The sequence below is a fragment of the Acipenser ruthenus genome, chromosome 38, assembly GCF_902713425.1.
Source record: "Acipenser ruthenus chromosome 38, fAciRut3.2 maternal haplotype, whole genome shotgun sequence".
In the NCBI taxonomy this organism is placed as follows: domain Eukaryota; kingdom Metazoa; phylum Chordata; class Actinopteri; order Acipenseriformes; family Acipenseridae; genus Acipenser; species Acipenser ruthenus.
In genome coordinates, this window is record NC_081226.1 from 10,243,702 (window position 1) to 10,263,054 (window position 19,353).

General features: G+C 41.2%; 1 protein-coding gene across 6 annotated transcripts in view; it reads right to left on the minus strand.

Moving 5' to 3' along the window:
* LOC117971655 (C-type mannose receptor 2-like) overlaps positions 1–13,747 on the minus strand; it is a 31,011-nt gene extending 17,264 nt beyond the window's left edge. The window contains exons 1-11 of one of the 6 annotated variants that reach the window (XM_059009041.1): positions 13,275–13,745; positions 9,789–10,133; positions 7,100–7,441; positions 5,640–5,963; positions 4,269–4,610; positions 3,015–3,056; positions 2,892–2,933; positions 2,730–2,771; positions 2,568–2,609; positions 2,310–2,351; positions 247–1,583 (exon numbers count right to left, since the gene is read on the minus strand). In XM_059009041.1, the coding sequence (XP_058865024.1) occupies positions 1,186–1,583; positions 2,310–2,351; positions 2,568–2,609; positions 2,730–2,771; positions 2,892–2,933; positions 3,015–3,056; positions 4,269–4,610; positions 5,640–5,963; positions 7,100–7,441; positions 9,789–10,133; positions 13,275–13,311 (1,998 nt within the window). In that variant the 5' untranslated portion in view covers positions 13,312–13,745 and the 3' untranslated portion in view covers positions 247–1,185. Of the gene's footprint in view, positions 1–246; positions 1,584–2,309; positions 2,352–2,567; positions 2,610–2,729; positions 2,772–2,891; positions 2,934–3,014; positions 3,057–4,268; positions 4,611–5,639; positions 5,964–7,099; positions 7,442–9,788; positions 10,134–13,274 lie in introns of those variants that run through there. The other 5 variants (XM_059009042.1, XM_059009043.1, XM_059009044.1 and 2 more) reach the window with 5 other exon arrangements.
* Positions 13,748–19,353: the final 5,606 nt, after the last annotated feature.

Genomic DNA, 19,353 nt, shown 5'->3' on the forward strand with positions numbered 1-19,353 from the left:
AGTGGAGTGTTTGTGATACTAGTGCTGATGACATCACACAGGCCTGACTACAGACACACTTTCTTAAATACAGAAAAAACTACTTAAATATTTAAAACATTTTCATTTTTAAAAGAAAAAAAGCTTAAAAAGTAGTTATAATGAGAATATCAAGTTATCCCATTCCCCCCGCTGTGCTTCTCCCCTTATCAATGTATTCTGTATTAAAGGACTGCTAACCAAGGGTTAAAATCCATTTTCTTAAAGCTTACTAACCCCAGCAATATTATCACTGGCCCCTTTGTTTTGCTTGTGTTTTATACTTCAATTTGGAAAGTAGATATTTCATAGTCAACGTTATAGATACTAATGATTTAAACCAAGCTGCTGCTGCGTCCTCAATCAGACCAAGTGACCTACAGCAAAGGTACCAGGATGCAGCAGTTTATCTACACGCTGCATTTTAAACAGCTAAGGATCCTGAACTAAAAAAACAAGTGAAGCAGCTTCTGAAAAGACTCCTCAAGGCTGACTGTGAGGAAGTGAGGTGGGGAAGCATGTTAGCGTTGCACTGGGCACTGAAGCCCTTAGGAGAAGCACTGAAGACTGTGCAACACTATTATGCTTCCCCACCTCACTTCATTACAATCAGCCTTGAGGAGACTTTTCAGGAAGCATTTTGCTGGAATAGTTAGTAAGCACGGCAGATAATGCTCTTATTTGAAACAACGGAGAATCACACAGAACACACACACAACAGGATATTAAACAAGTACAATGAAATATCAGAATAATGTATATCATTAAAGATTGCTACATAGCATTTTCTTCTATAGTATTTTGGTGTATTACTCCTATAGTAAAGCTCTGGGTTCTGTGGAGACAGTGGTTCTCAGACTGGGGGTTGGGAACCCTGGGGGTTCACAGGAAGGTTTCAAGCGACCACATCACAAGCAGACCTACCATCCGCAATGGCTGCAGTGCATTGCAGCAGCTCTTTATAGAGAGCAGACATGGCATTGCAAACTCTGTCACATACAAGACTTCGATTTCCTTTATTATTCACACATTGCTTACATAATATCATTCAGATTTAGATACTTCTATAAATTTATTTGTAAATGTTTTTTTTTTTTTTCAGACTAAAATAACTTTAAAAGGGGGTCCCGACTAGAGATAGTTTTAGAACCACTGCTGTACACCCTTTTAGGGGTGTTGTTGATCTTTGAAACAGATAAAGGAGAGCTTTTCATAACAGCACAGATCATTCCACTCAGCCCTCCCATCCTCCCTCAGCACCATCTCCCCACAGTGCTCATAGTAAGGATTGTTGGGCTCCCCAGGGGCCCAGTTAGTGTAGTTTAGGAGCCCCTTCTTATCCTTACCAGCAACCCAGTACCAGTTATCATACACAACGGTTCTGTGCAGGCCGGTCCAGAATCGCGACGCAGTGCTGTTCCTGACGAGCTCCGACACTCTGTTCTGTGCAGCCAGGCTTGTGAGGCTCACTAGGTCAGTGTAGTGATTCTTGCAGTACTGCCAAGCCTCCGGCCAGACCATACTGTCAGAGATCAGGTGGAGATCCACAGGGACTGGAGTGCCTGCTAATAATAATAATAATAATAATAATAATAATAATAATAATAATAATAATAATAATAATCATCATCATCATTTCATTAACTGTGATCTGGTTTTGTACGTGTGCTATTCATGTGCCGGTCATGAGTGTTGGGTTGGTGTTTACAGTAATATTTAAATTGTGCTTCTACAGCTGCCATCAGCCTGCATTTCTTTATGACAGCAGTGTGGTTCAGATTATCAGGGCAATATTATCACTGATGTGATTTCTCACCTCTATTGCAGCTGGTAATATGATTTATCAAATAATCAGCTGGCTTCACAGACCCCAACCAGCACTAATCTTGCAGTACCTAATGTTACCTCAGGTCAGGTAGTCCAAGCATAGTGCTAATCAGGGTCTGTGAAAGCAGATGATAATTTATATATATTCCCAGTAGAGGAGGAGTTACTCTGCTCAGGCAAGCTGTTTCACTGCACCCTATGGCACGGTGCCCACCTGTTCCTGCAGTGTGACATTGTCAGGCAGTAGATTTTGCTTAGAAAGACAGATTCTTTGTACTGTACAATATAATGTAGCTGTATAGAATAGGATTCCAAGCCTAAAGACAACATTCTGTCTTCTAGAATTGTTGCTGAATAGTTGCACACAGCTCTCCCACAGCTTATACAGGTCTAGTGGATCACATGACGCAGGAGGTGGGCTGTCAATCACACTGAACACACTGCACTCTACAAACTGCACAGACCTTGAGAGACTGGAGTGGAAGGGAGGCTCGAGGGTTCTGCATCTGTAAAAAGATAAAGAGAAAAAAGAAAGTTTATAACAAAGTTCAGATTCCTGCTGTGGGTTATGAATCACACTGAACTGATTACACCCCATACCTTGAGAGACCGGAGCGAATTGATAATGAATAAATAATAATAAATAAAATAATTCAGTAATTTATTACAGTCACATTTCTGCTGTGGACTTTCAATCAAACTGAAGTGATTACACTCCATACCTTCAGAGAGCCGTGTTGAAGGAGGGTCTGAGGGGGTTGCATCTGTAGAAACAAATGAATCAATAATGAATAAATTATAATAAATAAAATAATTCAGTAATTTATTACAGTCACATTTCAGCTGTGGGCTTTCAATCAAACTGAAGTGATTACACGCCATACCTTCAGAGAGCTGTGTTGAAGGAGGGTCTGAGGGGGTTAGATCTGTAGAAACAGATGAATCAATAATGAATAAATTATAATAAATAAAATAATTCAGTAATTTATTACAGTCACATTTCTGCTGTGGGCTTTCAATCAAACTGAATTGATTACACTCCATACCTTCAGAGAGCGTTGTTGAAGGAGGGTCTGAGGGGATTGCATCTGTAGAAGCAAATGAATCAATAATGAATAAATTATGATAAATAAAATAAATTCAACTGAATGCAGGATCTAACTCCATACCTTCAGAGAGCTGTGTTGAAGGAGGGTCTGAGGGGGTTGCATCTGTAGAAACAAATGAATCAATAATGAATCAATAATAATAAATAAAATAATTCAGTAATTTATTGCAGTCACATTTCTCCTGTAGGGTTTTAATCAATCTGAAGTGATTACACTCCATACCTTCAGAGAGCCGTGTTGAAGGAGGGTCTGTCAAGATAAAAGATGTCTAATTTATTTTTCTAAGTGTAATTTAACTGTGTGTATGCTGTTGTCAGGGCAATGCTCACAATGACATCCTGAAGGAATCAATACAATAAATACCCAATCAGAATGTATTTTACAGCACGTGTCTCTCCTGTGTGTAACAATGAGGGGAAGCTGTTCCCTCCTCACACACTCTTAATGATGGGGCTGGTTTCTGGTTCTTCAGATCTCTAGGCTACACCCTGCCCTGCTCTGGGGGTCAGACAGCTACTGTAGGATCAGATGGACTGGGCCTCTGAGTCCCTGCTACTGCAGGATCAGATGGACTGGGCCTCTGAGTCCCTGCTCACAGACTGGGATACAAACACTGAGCTGAACAAGAACACAGACTGAGCCGGGATCCACATTTCTCATTGATTCTGAGCAGGGATCCACATTTCTCATTGATTCTGAGCAGGGATCCACATTTCTCATTGATTCTGAGCAGGGATCCACATTTCTCATTGATTCTGAGCAGGGATCCACATTTCTCATTGATTCTGAGCAGGGATCCACATTTCTCATTGATTCTGAGCAGGGATCCACATTTCTCATTGATTCTGAGCAGGGATCCACATTTCTCATTGATTCTGAAACGGGATCCACATTTCTCATTGATTCTGAGCAGGGATCCACATTTCTCATTGATTCTGAGCAGGGATCCACATTTCTCATTGATTCTGAGCAGGGATCCACATTTCTCATTGATTCTGTGCAGGGATCCACATTTCTCATTGATTCTGAAACGGGATCCACATTTCTCATTGATTCTGAGCCGGGATCCACATTTCTCATTGATTCTGTGCCGGGATCCTTACTATCATAGCAGAAGAAGGGGCGCTTTGAGCTGCAATCCACATCACTCCATTCAGCTCTGGAGAGACACTGACCATCCCTTACAAGTATCTCAACACATTTATCTCCAACTGTCCAGTTCCCCATTGACCCAATTGTCAACCACCCCCAGCCACACAAAGTGGGGTGAAACACTGAACTAAATGAGAACACAGACTGAGCCGGGATCCTTACCATCACAGCAGAAGGAAGGGCGCAGAGTGCTGCAGGCAGTATCACACCATCCACCAGTCTTACCCATCACCACACAGTTCTCATTGCCTCCCCAATTGTCTGGTTGCCCAGTGTTCCAGTAGTGAAATGTGTAGTTATCCCCCTGGTGTGACCACTTCCAGGGCTCATTGAACAGGCCTATCCAGAAGGGCGTGCCCTGCGCTTTCTTCACTAGGTCTGCATTTTCACTGGCGTCCTTTATACTGACGAGGTCGGTGTGGTGTTCTCTACAGTACTGCTGAGCTTCAGTCCAGGTTTTCAGAACTTCAATCAGGGTGTATCTCTCAGTGATGATGCTGGTCTCTGTGAACACAAACAGCAGATCAAAATCAATGTCAGTGGTGGAGGTACAATGGCTCTCCTGTTGTACAGTGATTGAACCCGAGTCACATCCAGCTCAGCTATCAAGGTCATGAAAAGCAACATCTCTAACAGTGCCTGGGAGTCTCTTCAGTTTATTAATGTCTGAAAAGTTTTACAGCAGGATGGGGGTCTGCTTTAATGATTTAAAAGTAATATCCCCCTATTTAAAAATTGAATATCAATATATTCTTTAAGAGCAAAATCAATATGACAAAAGCAATATCATGAACACCTTTCCCATGTGCTTTCATGAACACCTTCCCCATGTGCTTTCATGAACACCTTTCCCATGTGCTTTCATGAACACCTTCCCCATGTGCTTTCATGAACACCTTTCTCATGTGCTTTCATGAACACCTTCCCCATGTGCTTTCATGAACACCTTTCCCCATGTGCTTTCATGAACACCTTTCCCCATGTGCTTTCATGTCTTTTCTGGACTGGCTGGTATTTGTCCGTTTCAAACGAAGCCTCTGTTCCAATGACAGTTTCAACATTCTAAAGCTCTGAGGGCGTTGACCGAATGATAATGAGCACCCCCCCCCCCCCTAAGGCTGGTTCCGGGTGAAGTTGCATTTTTTGCAACCCCATGACACCAACTCTGGTACCCCTGCCCCTTTTCTTCAAAAATGGTTTCCAAGCCATTAGTGATGTACCATGTTCTTCAAATTGCTCCTCGAAGGAACCCAGTCTTGCTGCCTTAATAAGATGATAATTATAAAATGGAAACTTCATATATATATATATATATATATATATATATATATATATATTAGATACACTTACTAGATATACACATCATCTTACCCCTACACTGCTTAGTCCAAGTGGCTGTTAATACAGGCTGTACTGTACAGCATTACACTACGAACTGATCTGTCACAGACCTGGGCAGTATCCAGGGGACCTGGCTTCAACCCCCAGTCCAGTCAGCTGTTTCATTAACAAAGGAATTGAATCTCAACTCACCATTGTAGCAGATGAAAGCTTTCTTCTCACTGCAGACTGAATCCTCCCACTCTCCATCAGAATTGACTGAAGCACAGAAGAGGTATGGATCCCAGTTAGAGTAGATGATGTCATCTCCATTGGACCACTGCCAGTTCTCTTTGTCATGATACAGCCCAATCCAGAAATTATTCTCTCTAGTTTTAGGTATAATACCTATAAGCTTATTAACCCCGTACTTGTCTTGTATGGTGGGCAGGTCTCTGCCTTGGTTTCTGCAGTAGCTCTGAGCATCCTGCCATGTCTTCTTAGTTCCTACATAGAAACACTGACCAGAGGAGCCGCCTGGGGAGAGGGGACAGCACAATAAAGATCAGTGAAAACGTGTTCTTCAGTGACAAGATTTGCACTGTAAATGTAAGCAGAAATGAAACAGATTATTGGTCTTGTAAGAAAGTAGGCTGCTACTATAACTGTGTGGTAAAATAAATATACTAAAAATATGCTTGTGGTTTGTACTATAACAAAAGTAACATTCTGACATGAGTAACAAAAGTCATGGCAACAGCAGGTAGCCTTAGAAATCCATGTGCGAAAAACTCAATTCTCTGCTCAATCCATGTTAATGTTCTTTTAGAATTTCTTGTTATTATACAGTTTTGCACAGTACATCACAGTACAATACCTTACAAACCTTATAAATATACCTGGTGTTTTGTTTACCCCTTCACCCAGACTGTGTGATTGAATGCCCCAAGAGGAAACTGTTAGATTTGTCACTACTATAGGGCAGCAGTGTGGAGTACTGGTTAGGGCGCTGGACTCTTGACTGAAGGGTTGTGGGTTCAATCCCAGATGGGGGACACTGCTGCTGTACCCTTGAGCAAGGTACTTTACCTAGATTGCTCCAGTAAAAACCCAACTGTATAAAATGGGGAATTGTATGTAAATAAATAATGTGTAAAAAAAATAATGTGAAATCTTGTAACAATTGTAAGTCGCCCTGGATAAGGGCATCTGCTAAGAAATAAATATTAATAAATAAATAGTACCAAATGAAGTGATCTAATTGTGTTCTTTCAATCTGAAGGTTTATCTCTTGCGATTTCTAAAGCTCTACAGGAAACTGCCCCCACACTCTAGACAGCAGAACTGCTCCATTGGGCTGTAAAACAGCTGGTCCTGTACAAAATCTTTGCTCTATAAACTGTAACGCACATTCTGTGATTTTAATAAACATTAAAACCTTTTTGTTTTCCAGTGATCACACGGTTACATTCCTGAAGTTTTAAATACAGCAGGCTTGGTTTTGTAAACTTACAAGACAGTTGTGGAATCCAATCTTCAACACAAATTTCAATTACAGGGAGTGAATGGGTCCACTCTCCTGCACAGATAAGCTGTCACCCCCCTCCACACACACATAAACTGGGGTGAAACACTGAACTAAATGAGAACACAGACTGAGCCAGGATCCTTACCCACACAGCAGAAGGAAGGGTGCGGAGTGCTGCAGGCAGTATCATACCATCCACCAGTCTTACCCATCACCACACAGTTCTCATTGCCTCCTCGGTTGTCTGGTTGCCCAGTGTTCCAGTAGTGAAATGTGTAGCTATCCCCCTGGTGTGACCACTTCCAGGGCTCATTGAACAGGCCTATCCAGAAGGTATTGCCCTGCGCTTTCTTCACTAGGTCTTCATTTTCACTGGCGTCCTTTATACTGACGAGGTCGGTGTGGTATTCTCTACAGTACTGCTGAGCTTCAGTCCAGGTTTTCAGAACTTCAATCAGGGTGTATCTCTCAGTGATGTTGCTGGTCTCTGTAAACACAAACAGCAGAGGAGAGGCTGGGAGCTGTGGAGATGTGGTGGCTCTGAACCCAAAACAAACTGTGCGTTCTCCTCAATCAGACATTTATCATAAGCTGTGTCTTGTCTACACTGAAGACATTTTTTGTGTTGATTTAAAATCAAGGGGCAAAATTCTTTGAATGTCATTAATCTTATTTATTTGTATGTATTTATTTGGCAGGCACCTTTATCCGAGGCGACTTACAGGTGTTACAGGGCAGTAAGGGTTACAATGCAAGCTTCATATTTAGTACAGTATATGAGCACGGTAGAGCGTTTATTATTTGTAGTGGTATAATTGTTAAATGCAGTTTTATTTGTGATGTTTTCTATATGCTTTGTAGATGTGTTTTGTGGTTTATTTTGCACTATTTTGTTTTTCCTGTAATTATTGATTCAGAATTTGATTTATATTGACGGATGGAATGCTGACAGCCAATTATTTTAGGAACGAGGCGTCATGTTAACTGGGCAGAGAAATCAACAACACCTGCATTTAATGATAGCTGGGGTTTAACACTGGAACTGCCAGTGGTTTGAAACACGCTTAACAAATGAATATCTCAAAAGCATTGGTTTAAAACACTGGTTCAAAAGTCAGGACAAACAGAGATAAGAGAGAGGGCTCCAGTACAAACAGAGAAGCTTACAAGCATATAGTAATGATATTATTTGATTTAACAAGGAAGCTGCCACATCTTTTTTGGGTGCTGAAGCTGACTACCCCCAGGTTAAACTGCATACTCCAGCTGGGTTTGACGGATGTGCCAACTGTTGCATTGACAAAGGATTGAATTAGCGCGACAGTGCTTGTGAGTGGATTTCTTTGGACACACTACTCTGGCTGAATACGGGACTCACTGAAGTGGTTGCCGAATCCGAACAGACTGAGAGAAGGGGGAAGTTCCAGTTACGTATCTACCCGGCTAAGTATTTAGAACCAATTGCTGCTGTTTTATTTCTTTTGATCAAAAGGTTTCATCATTTTAGATTCCAATACATTTCTCCTGATTGCCTGCTTTTAGTAAATTATTTGATCATTTTAAAGGACTGGGTTTTCAGAGGGGCCTCTTGTTATTGTACATGTCAGTAATGTATTGTTTAACGGTTTATTTTAACTGGGGTTAACATTATTAGGTGCTGCTGATTATAAACTCGATTGTGTGGTAGGTGTCTTGGGGTGAGTGCTTTGTGCAGCTGCTTGTAGGAGAGGAGGGTTGTGTCATGCATGAGCGCACTCTATAGTCAGAGTATGCACATTCAACTGGGAATTTAAAATACATAGGCTAAAAGTATAGTCAAGGATTGGCGCCACCTACTGTAAAAGGGAACGGGCGATGTCTTGGGTTGGCTGTTTAGGGTCAGTACTGACCTGGTGCATTAAGATTTCCCCCTGGGTCATCAACATTCTTAAGATTTGTAAGCACCATCATTTTTTGATTAGTTTTATTGCCTCTTTTATTTTATTGCTTTTATTCTGTATCAATAAAGACTGTCATTAATTGACCACAGTGTGTTTTGCCTTCTTTTGGGGTGATGTAAGTACAACCTCCTCAACCAATCCTTCCAAATCCAAAGAACCTGGGTGTGGTCAGGTTAAACTGATTGCTCACTTAGTTGTTCCAGCTTGAATGGGACTGGTGTAGTCGGACTATAATTGTATTATTTATATTTTTAAAAGAATCCCTTTTCCTGCCCCGCCTTCTGATTAACTCACCCCGTCACATGCTGCATCTAGTTTACAGTAAGTGCAATAGTATGAATAAGATACAATATGAACTAGGATGCAACAAGATAGGATAACAACAAGTTATATCTACAATGACATAATAGCATTGCAAGGATAGTGCATTAAGTGAGGGTCCAGAACATGGTGCTTAGGTCACGCAAGTCCAGTGCATGGTAGGAAAGGGTAGGTAAAGAGATCTACAAGTGCAGTCTAAACAGGTGGGTCCTGAGGAGGTGGCAGAAGGTGGTGAGAGACGGAGGAGTCCTGAAGTTCTGTGGTAGCTGATTCCATGACAGAGGGGCTACAGAAGAGAAGGAGCTGGCATGGGAGGATGAAGAGTGGAGGAAATGCAGGACCAGTTGGCCAGGAGGAGCAGAGAAGGCGAGAGGGGGTGTAGGGAGACAAGGGATTGGTGGTAGGAGGGGGCAGTGTGGTGAAGAGAGCAGTTGGCAAGAACAAGGGTCTTGTGGACGAGCAGCGGAATTTTGAATGAGGTGGATAGCACGGAGAATTATAATGGAGGAGAGGGAGGCAAACTAATAGTAAACTAATAATGAAAGTGCAATGTAGCAACAGTTACATCTTTACCTTGGTAGCAAATGAAAGCTCTCTGAAGGTGGCAGGGTAAATCAATCCACTTTCCCTCTGAATTGACTGAAGCACAGAATACGTCTGCCCTCCAGTTGGAGTAGATGACATCATCGCCGTTAGACCACTGCCAGTTCTGTGTGTCATCACGATACATCCCGATCCAGGCATAAGCAACGAGAGAAGTTCCTGCAATATTTAAGAGCTGCTTTGCTTCTTCCTGGCTGTGCACAGTGGCCAGCTCTATGTGATTCATTCTACAGTAGCTCTGAGCTGTAGACCAGCTCTTCACAGTTTTCACAAACATGTGTTTAATGATCTGGTTGGATGTGGGCACACAAAACCCTAGGAAAACAAACAAAAAACAATTATTAAAATACTACTAGTTAGTGGAGTGAAAGTGAAATAGACTTAAACAGGATAACATCCTATACCAACTCATTCTCAGAAATGTTCTGTTCCGGCACAGGAAGTAAAGACTTTTACAACAAAATACATTTTGTTTTTATTGAGATATATTACAGAAACATATTGACATATATTTTAACATAAATACACACATATATAAATACACATATATATATATATGCCTGTACTTCTCAGCATTGAGGAGACCATTAATTCTGACCAAATCCCCAACTCCATTTGCAGAAATGCAGCCCCAAACTTGCAAGGAACCTCCACCATGCTTCACTGTTGCCTGCAGACACTCATTCGTGTACCGCTCTCCAGCCCTTCGGCGAACAAACTGCCTTCTGCTACAGCCAAATATTTCAAATTTTGACTCATCAGTCGAAAGCACCTGCTGCCATTTTTCTGCACCCCAGTTCCTGTGTTTTCGTGCATAGTTGAGTCGCTTGGCCTTGTTTCCACGTCAGAGGTATGGCTTTTTGGCCACAAGTCTTCCATGAAGGCCACTTCTGACCAGACTTCTCCGGACAGTAGATGGGTGTACCAGGGTCCCACTGTTTTCTGCCAATTCTGAACTGATGGCACTGCTGGACATCTTCCGATTGCGAAGGGAAGTAAGCATGATGTGTCTTTCATCTGCTGCAGTAAGTGTTCTTGGCCGACCACTGCGTCTACGGTCCTCAATGTTGCCCGTTTCTTTGTGCTTCTTCAAAAGAGCTTGGACAACACATCTGGAAACCCCTGTCTGCCTTGAAATTTCTGCCTGGGAGAGACCTTGCTGATGCACCTTGTGTCTTGTTGCTGTGCTCAGTCTTGCCATGGTGTATGACTTTTGACAGTAAACTGTCTTCAGCAACCTCACCTTGTTAGCTGAGTTTGGCTGTTCCTCACCCAGTTTTATTCCTCCTACACAGCTGTTTCTGTTTCAGTTAATGATTGTGTTTCAACCTACATATTGAATTGATGATCATTAGCACGTGTTTGGTATAATTGTTTAATCATACACCTGACTATATGCCTACAAAATCCCTGACTTTGTGCAAGTGTACCTAGAAGAATTGATGCTGTTTTGAAGGCAAAGGGTGGTCACACCAAATATGGATTTGATTTAGATTTTTCTTCTGTTCACTCACTTTGCATTTAGTTAATTGATAAATATAATCTATTAACATGTCTATTTTTGAAAGCATTCTTACTTTACAGCATTTTTTCACACCTGCCTAAAACTTTTGCACAGTACTGTATATATATATATATATACATACAGTGGCTCTCAAAAGTATTCACCCCCCTTGGACTTTTCCACATTTTATTGTGTTACAACATGGAATCAAAATGGATTTAATTAGGTGTTTTTGCCACTGATCAACACAAAAAAATCCATAATGTCAAAGTGAAAAATAAAATCTAAAAATGGTTCTAAATTAATTACAAATATAAAACAGAAAATAATTGATTGCATAAGTATTCACCCCCTTTGCTATGACACACCTAAATAAGCTCTGGTGCAACCAATTGTCTTTAGAAGTCACATAATTAGTTGAATGGAGTCCACCTGTGTACAATTAAGGTGTTTCACATGATTTCAGGTTAAATACATCTGTCTCTGGGAGGTCCCACAGTTGGTTAGTACATTTCCTAACAAAAACTACATCATGAAGATGAAGGAACATTCAAAGCAAATCCGGAATAAGGTTCTTCAAAAGCACCAATCAGGGGTAGAATATAAGAACATTTCCAAGGCATTTAATATTCCCTGGAGCACAGTAAAGTCCATTATTAAGAAATTGAGAGAATATGGCACAACTGTGAATCTGTCTAGAACAGGCTGTCCTCAAAAACTATCCGGGAGAGAAGGGCACTAGTCAGGGAGGCCACAAAGAGGCCTATGGCAACTCTAAAGGAGTTACAGTCTTCCACAGCTGAGCTGGGAGACACTGTGCATACAGCAACAATAGCCCGGGTGCTTCACAAAACTGACCTTTATGGGAGAGTGGCAAAAAGAAAGCCATTGTTGAAAAAAACTTGGCTACAGTTTGCAAGAAGGCATGTATGAGACTCTGAGACCAAGTAAAGAAGATTCTATGGTCTGATGAGACCAAAATAGAGCTTTTTGGCCTCAACGCTAAGCACTATGTTTTTGGCGCAAGCCTAACACCGCACAACATTCTGAGAACACCATCCCTACCGTGAAGCATGGTGGTGGCAGCATCATGCTATGGGGATGCTTCTCTGTGTCAGGTCCTGGAAAGCTCATGAAGATACAGGGCAAAATGGATGCAGCAAAGTACAGAGAAATCGTGGAGGAAAACCTGCTGAAGTCTGCAAGAGACCTGGGACTTGGGAGAAGATTCATCTTCCAGCAGGACAATGACCCCAAACATACAGCCAAAGCCACACTGGAGTGGCTTAAAAACAAAAATGTCAATGTCCTGGAGTGGTCCAGTCAAAGCCCGGACCTCAAGCCAATTGAGAATATGTGGAAAGAGTTGAAAATTGCTGTTCACCAAAGGTCCCCATCCAACCTGACAGAGCTTGAGCAATTTTGCAAAGAAGAATGGGCAAAAATTGCAGTGTCCAGATGTGCAAAGCTGGTAGAGACTTATCCAAATAGACTCATGGCTGTAATTGCTGCCAAAGGTGCCTCTACCAAATATTGACTCAAGGGGGTGAATACTTTTGAGAGCCACTATATATATGGGATTTATGTCCGGTGTTACCCTATGACAGGGTAGCTGATAGTCAGACACAGGAGGAACTAGATAAATAATGTGTAACATACAGACAGAGAGATTTCCTCAATATACCCCCAGATTCTGATAATAACTCTGGACAGACAGGTAGCCTCCGTAGGGACCATTACCTTGTGCTGAGCTGAGCAGATACAACAGCAACAAGGTCTGCTCTGTAGAAGTGGAGCAGTGCAGTGAACACACACCCAGGAATCACACGTTAGTTTAGATTGAACGTGATTGAGGGACACTGCAGCTTTAAGAACCGCATGATCTTCTCTGAGAGGGAATGTGGACAATATCAAAGCAAACAGTGAGAAAAGCAGAAATAAAGGAAACTCACCTGCAAGCAGAAGGATGAGCAGCCCTCTCTCCCCCATCACAGCAGACTCTGCATTAGAAACAGAAGACTTTCTGTGAATCACCTCAATGCAGGTTAAGCTTCGAGTGGCTCCGGACTGGCTTTTCTGTACAATAGCTTGTGTGTTATAACAAGCAACACGTGCACTTAATCATTACAAACAGGACAGTTCAGACATCTCACCTTCCCCATGTGTTCACATGACTGTGACGTTGTGCTCTAGCTGTTATATATTGGAATCCTTTACCCCTACAGTAATTTTAAATATACAGATAGGCTATTCACAATACAAATGGAAAGGGTAGGGGTTAATAAATCAGTCCATCCATACGCAGTGTGTGCTGGAAAGCCTTGTCAGAACATGGGTCAGGTAAGGGCTCAGCACTCCCCTCTAACAATCATAGCAATATACAGGGTAATACTTATACGAACACATACCATATTTTCTAATATCTGCTTAAAACAGACACATTTAATAAGTTTAGCCTATTAATTGTATTTCGTCAATGTGATTAGTTGTTATATCTGAACTCGCGTAAAACGTGTGTGTATGTATTAATACTACTTATATAAATGTGTCTAAACGACACTAAATATGAATGTCATTCTGTATTTGACTAAAGGTGAAGAGCAAATACTATTTAGCTGACTAAACTATACATAAGACTGCAATTCTGCCTCCGGTTTATATTAATTTGCAGCATCACGTACAGAGAGTTTCAACACGATGGGTAGACCTGTTGGAAAAAAGAGAGCCCAACTTTCAAGCAATATTCAGCTATTTATCAAACGGGAAATACCCAGATACACCTAAAGGGAACAGTGCGGGAAGGATCATTTTCGGAGACAGTGCCAGCGTGTTTTCATTACAGCTGGCAGACTGAAGTACAACGAAAAATCAACAAAGATGAGCCACAAAATAGACACGCTGTGTCAGTATGTACAGGAGATAGACTTTAGTATGTTAATAACAAGCGGTATTTGTTCTAATATTGGTTATATAAATTCATTTTAAAAAGTTTTGTTTGACAAGGTAACCTATTCAAAACATGCCGCAAAACAATGTGTAATCCCTCGAGAATGATTGTTGTTTTGGAGCAAAATAACTTAAACCAGGATGCCTAAAAGGACATCAGTGAGCCAACAATTCAAATTAACTGTATTCGTGTGTGTGTCGGTGTGTGTGTGTGTCGGTGTATGTGCGTGTGTGTGTGTCGGTGTGTGTGTGTGTGTGTCGGTGTGTGTGCGTGTGTGTGTGTCGGTGTGTGTGTGTGTGTCTCGGTGTGTGTGCGTGTGTGTGTCGGTGTGTGTGTGTCGGTGTGTTTGTGCGTGCCTGTGTATCGGTGTGTGTGTGTGTGTGTGTCGGTGTGTGTGCGTGTGTGAGTGTGTGTGTGTCGGTGTGTGTGTGTGTGTCTCGGTGTGTGTGCGTGTGTGTGTCGGTGTGTGTGTGTCGGTGTGTGTGCGTGCCTGTGTATGTGTGTGTGTCGGTGTGTGTGTGTGTGCATGTGTGTGTGTGTGTGTATGTGTGTGTGTGTGTGTGTGTGCGCGGGCGTTTCCATGCAATAGACAATATATTAAAGATACGGAGTCCTTTTCAGCTGATTCTCTGTCACTCGGAATAGATGCTTCAATCAAACACTGTGGTAACCCTTTTATCAGAGTAATTAAATAATGAGGTGATTGAGTCGCGCTCCCTGTGTTTGCATGAAGACCCTGTAATGAACCCGTGTGTTGCACAGCACCTGATTTGTTTGAAAGGAGAGAGATTTGAATTTTTCCTCTGCAAGTCTGAGCAGGGTTAGCAGCATGGCTATGCAAAGAAGGGCAGATCTGCTTTCAAAGAGTGATTGTGCTTCTACACATTTAATTTAATTCCAAGTGTATCTCTTTCAACAACAGCAAAGCGAGACTCGTACAGTTCAGTAACTCTAACAAGTTAACAAAACTCTAACAAGTTAAAAAATAAAAATAAAAATCGATTTACTAAATAAAAACCTACTGATTTCCTTTTTCTATGTATGCCATCCTTGCTCTTTATTTAAACAGATTTCTATTTTCTTAGAATGTCTTCACTCAGCGGAAAGGTACCCGTCGAATCAATACAAGTTCAAAGTAAATCTAGGTTTTAAGGTTTTTTCTTGTTCTGAAATCAATGGCAGTTTCTAATAGCGGTCGTGCCCTCTCGATGATGGCTCTACAGTGTGTTAGTGGACCTTGTCTTTCGTTAGCGACCTCGCCTTCGGCTCGGGACGCGTAATTCCCGTCGCGGTCAGCTATCGCACGGTAGAGCCGTCATCGACGGACACGATCGCTTAAATAGAACATTGTTTGTAAAGCTGGAAAGTGCCTCAAAGTCTCTTTAAAAGTGAATGTGTGCGCAGCGGCGCGCTCACTCATTCAGTCTGATAGCTAGACTCTACTGCTAGGGCTGAGACCGGGCTCCGCTTCAGGTACTGTACGCCGTCTGTGCAAAAAACAAAACAGAAAACCTGACGAGTATTTTATCGGTTTTGAAAGGAAACCAACAAATCAACATTCCGATACAAAACGATGCATGTGAGTCAATACACACACTTTGCCTCGAGAAAAGACGACTTGCTCCTCTGCAAGCACCGGTTTTCTTTCCACTACAGAACGGTAAAGCAACATTGCGCCAGTAGACAGTGCTATTAGTGTGTGTTAATATGAATGCCTCCCTGACCAACCGCACGTCTAGTTACACAAGATTGTACCAATCTGATTAATAATATCAGCAGGATTGCACAGCCACTACCGGGTTTAATATTTTTCTATGTTTTTTACTGTGTTCTTTCACATACTGACAGTAATATTGCACCGATTCTGACATTAAAACTCAATGAATCATAGTGAGACGAATCCTTCTGTTTAAAATCATAGATGTGTTTATTCATGTATTAAATTAATCCTCTTTTCAATTATTATTATTTTTATTATTATTATTATTATTATTATTATTATTATTATTATTATTATTATTATTATTATTATTATTGTGCTATTGTGTCTGCATACAGCTAGAGGGCGTTAATGTGCTACAGATGCTATACCTCCTTGATCTGTGACGTTCCAGTCTGGCAGAGTTATGGGTTGTTGCTAGGTAACTAATTCAAACAAATATATTAGCCTGTCACTGCATACAGATATGATTGAAAATGATCACAGGCACGCCGTCTCTTTGCTGTAGTAATTGATTTATTGGAGCGGCTCTATAATACAGGACAAGCTGTTTGCATCTCGGTGGACCAACCTCGGAAACTTTGATACAAATACAGGTCTTAGAAAACACATGCTGAGTTCAAAGTAACTCAATTGCAGTCATGCAGCCGGTACTGTGATAATCAAGCACTTTACAGATCAGTCACTCATTTCATGAACGCGGACAATTTTAAAACACTTTTGCATCAACAGACATTCATATATAGATGCTTTAATCAAACACTGTGGTAAGCCTTTTATCAGAGTAATTAAATAATGAGGTGATTGAGTTGCGCTCCCTGTGTTTGCATGAAGACCCTGTAATGAACTCGTGTGTTGCGCAGCATCTGATTTGTTTGAAAGGAGAGCTGAGAGATTTGAATTGGTCCTTTACCAGTCTGAGCAGGGTCAGCAGCATGGCTATGCAAAGAAGGGCAGATCTGCTTTCAAACTTAAGAGTGATTGTGCTTCTACACATTTAATTTAATTCCATGTGTTTTAGCACCACACCTGTGCATTTCTTTCTATACTGAACATCCATCTGAGAATAACACATGTGTATCGCTGCTTTAGTTTGTTCCTATATTGTGTATATATCTAAATGCCTATGCGTTTATTGCAGGCGTACATGATGGCTTTTCTGTACAATAGCTTGTGTGTTATAACAAGCAACACGTGCACTTAATCATTACAAACAGGACAGTTCAGACATCTCACCTTCCCCATGTGTTCACATGACTGTGACGTTGTGCTCTAGCTGTTATATATTGGAATTATTTACTCCTACAGTAATTTTAAATATACATATAGGCTATTCACAATACAAATGGAAAGGGTAGGGGTTAATAAATCAGTCCATCCATACGCAGTGTGTGCTGGAAAGCCTTGTCAGAACATGGGTCAGGTAAGGGCTCAGCACTCCCCTCTAACAATCATAGCAATATACAGGGTAATACTTATACGAACACATACCATATTTTCTAATATCTGCTTAAAACAGACACATTTAATAAGTTTAGCCTATTAATTGTATTTTGTCAATGTGATTAGTTGTTATATCTGAACTCGCGTAAAACGTGTGTGTATGTATTAATACTGCTTATATAAATGTGTCTAAACGACACTAAATATGAATGTCATTCTGTATTTGACTAAAGGTGTAGAGCAAATACTATTTAGCTGACTAAACTATACATAAAAGCCTACAATTCTGCCTCCGGTTTATATTAATTTGCAGCATCACGTACAGAGAGTTTCAACACGATGGGTAGACCTGTTTGAGAGCCAAACTTTCAAGCAATATTCAGCTATTTATCAAACGGGAAATACCCAGATACACCTAAAGGGAACAGTGCGGGAAGGATCATTTTTGGAGACAGTGCCAGCGTGTTTTCATTACAGCTGGCAGACTGAAGTACAACGAAAAATCAACAAAGATGAGCCACAAAATAGACATGCTGTACCAGTATGTACAGGAGATAGACTTTAGTATGTTAATAACAAGCGGTATTTGTTCTAATATTGGTTATATAAATTCATTTTAAAAAGTTTTGTTTGACAAGGTAACCTATTCAAAACATGCCGCAAAACAATGTGTAATCCCTCGAGAATGATTGTTGTTTTGGAGCAAAAGAACTTAAACCAGGATGCCTAAAAGGACATCAGTGAGCCAAAAATTCAAATTAACTGTATTCGTGTGTGTGTGTGCGTGCATGTGTGCGTGCATGCGTGTTTGTGTGTGTCGGTGTGTGTGTGTGCGTGTGTGTGTGTGCGTGCGTGTTTGTGTGTGTCGGTGTGTGTGTGTGTGTGTGTGTGTGTGCGTGTGGGTGTGTCGGTGTGTGTGTGCGTGTGCGTGTGCGAGTGTGTGTGTCGGTGTGTGCGTGTGTGTGCCTGTGTTTGTGTGTGTCTGTCGGTGTGAGTGTGTGTGCGTCCGTGTCTGTGCGTGCGTGCGTGCGTGCGTGCGTGCGTGTTTGGATGTACTATTGTTTTTTCTTTCTTTAATGTGTATATAGTTAATTTTATTAATTGTTGTTGTTGGGTTTGAATTTGAACTCTCCGTATGTGCAGTTACAGTTTCTATTAGTGAATTGTTATATTGGTTAATTCAGTTAGCGTTAGCTTAGAAACGTTTGGGGATAAATATGACTTAACTGCAAACATCTACGTGAATGCTTTGAACTTAATGTAGTGTAAAGTGTTGTGCGCATGAGAGTGCTTTGAAAGTAATACATGCAATGAAGAAAATGTACAGCGTGTGCGTGAGAGTGCGTGACAGCACGTAGCGTGGTGCTTGGAACGTAGAGGTAGAGTGTAATCAACGTGACCCGAGTGATTTGAAAGTGGCTAGTAGAGTGTTTTGAACGTACACTAAAAACACTCTCCAGAGTATTGTTTGTGCGTAAGTGCTCTGCGCGTACTACACCTGTACTGTCACAATCAAGCACTTTACTGACCAGTCACTAACTAGACAACAACTACACTTAAAAAAAACAAACAAAAACACGTTTCTATTAAAGATACGGAGTCCTTTAAAGGTGATTCGTTGTCACTCGGAATACATGCTTTTGTCAAACACTGTGCTAACCCTTTTATCAGAGTAATTAAATAATGAGGTGATTGAGTTGCGCTCTCTGTGTTTGCATGAAGACCCTGTAATGAACTCGTGTGTTGCGCAGCACCTGATTTGTTTGAAAGGAGAGCTGAGAGATTTGAATTTTTCCTTTACCAGTCTGAGCAGGGTGAGCATCATGGCTATGCAAAGAAGGGCAGATCTACTTTCAAACTAAAGAGTGTTTGTGCTTCTACACATTTAATTTAATTCCATGTGTTTTAGCACCACACCTGT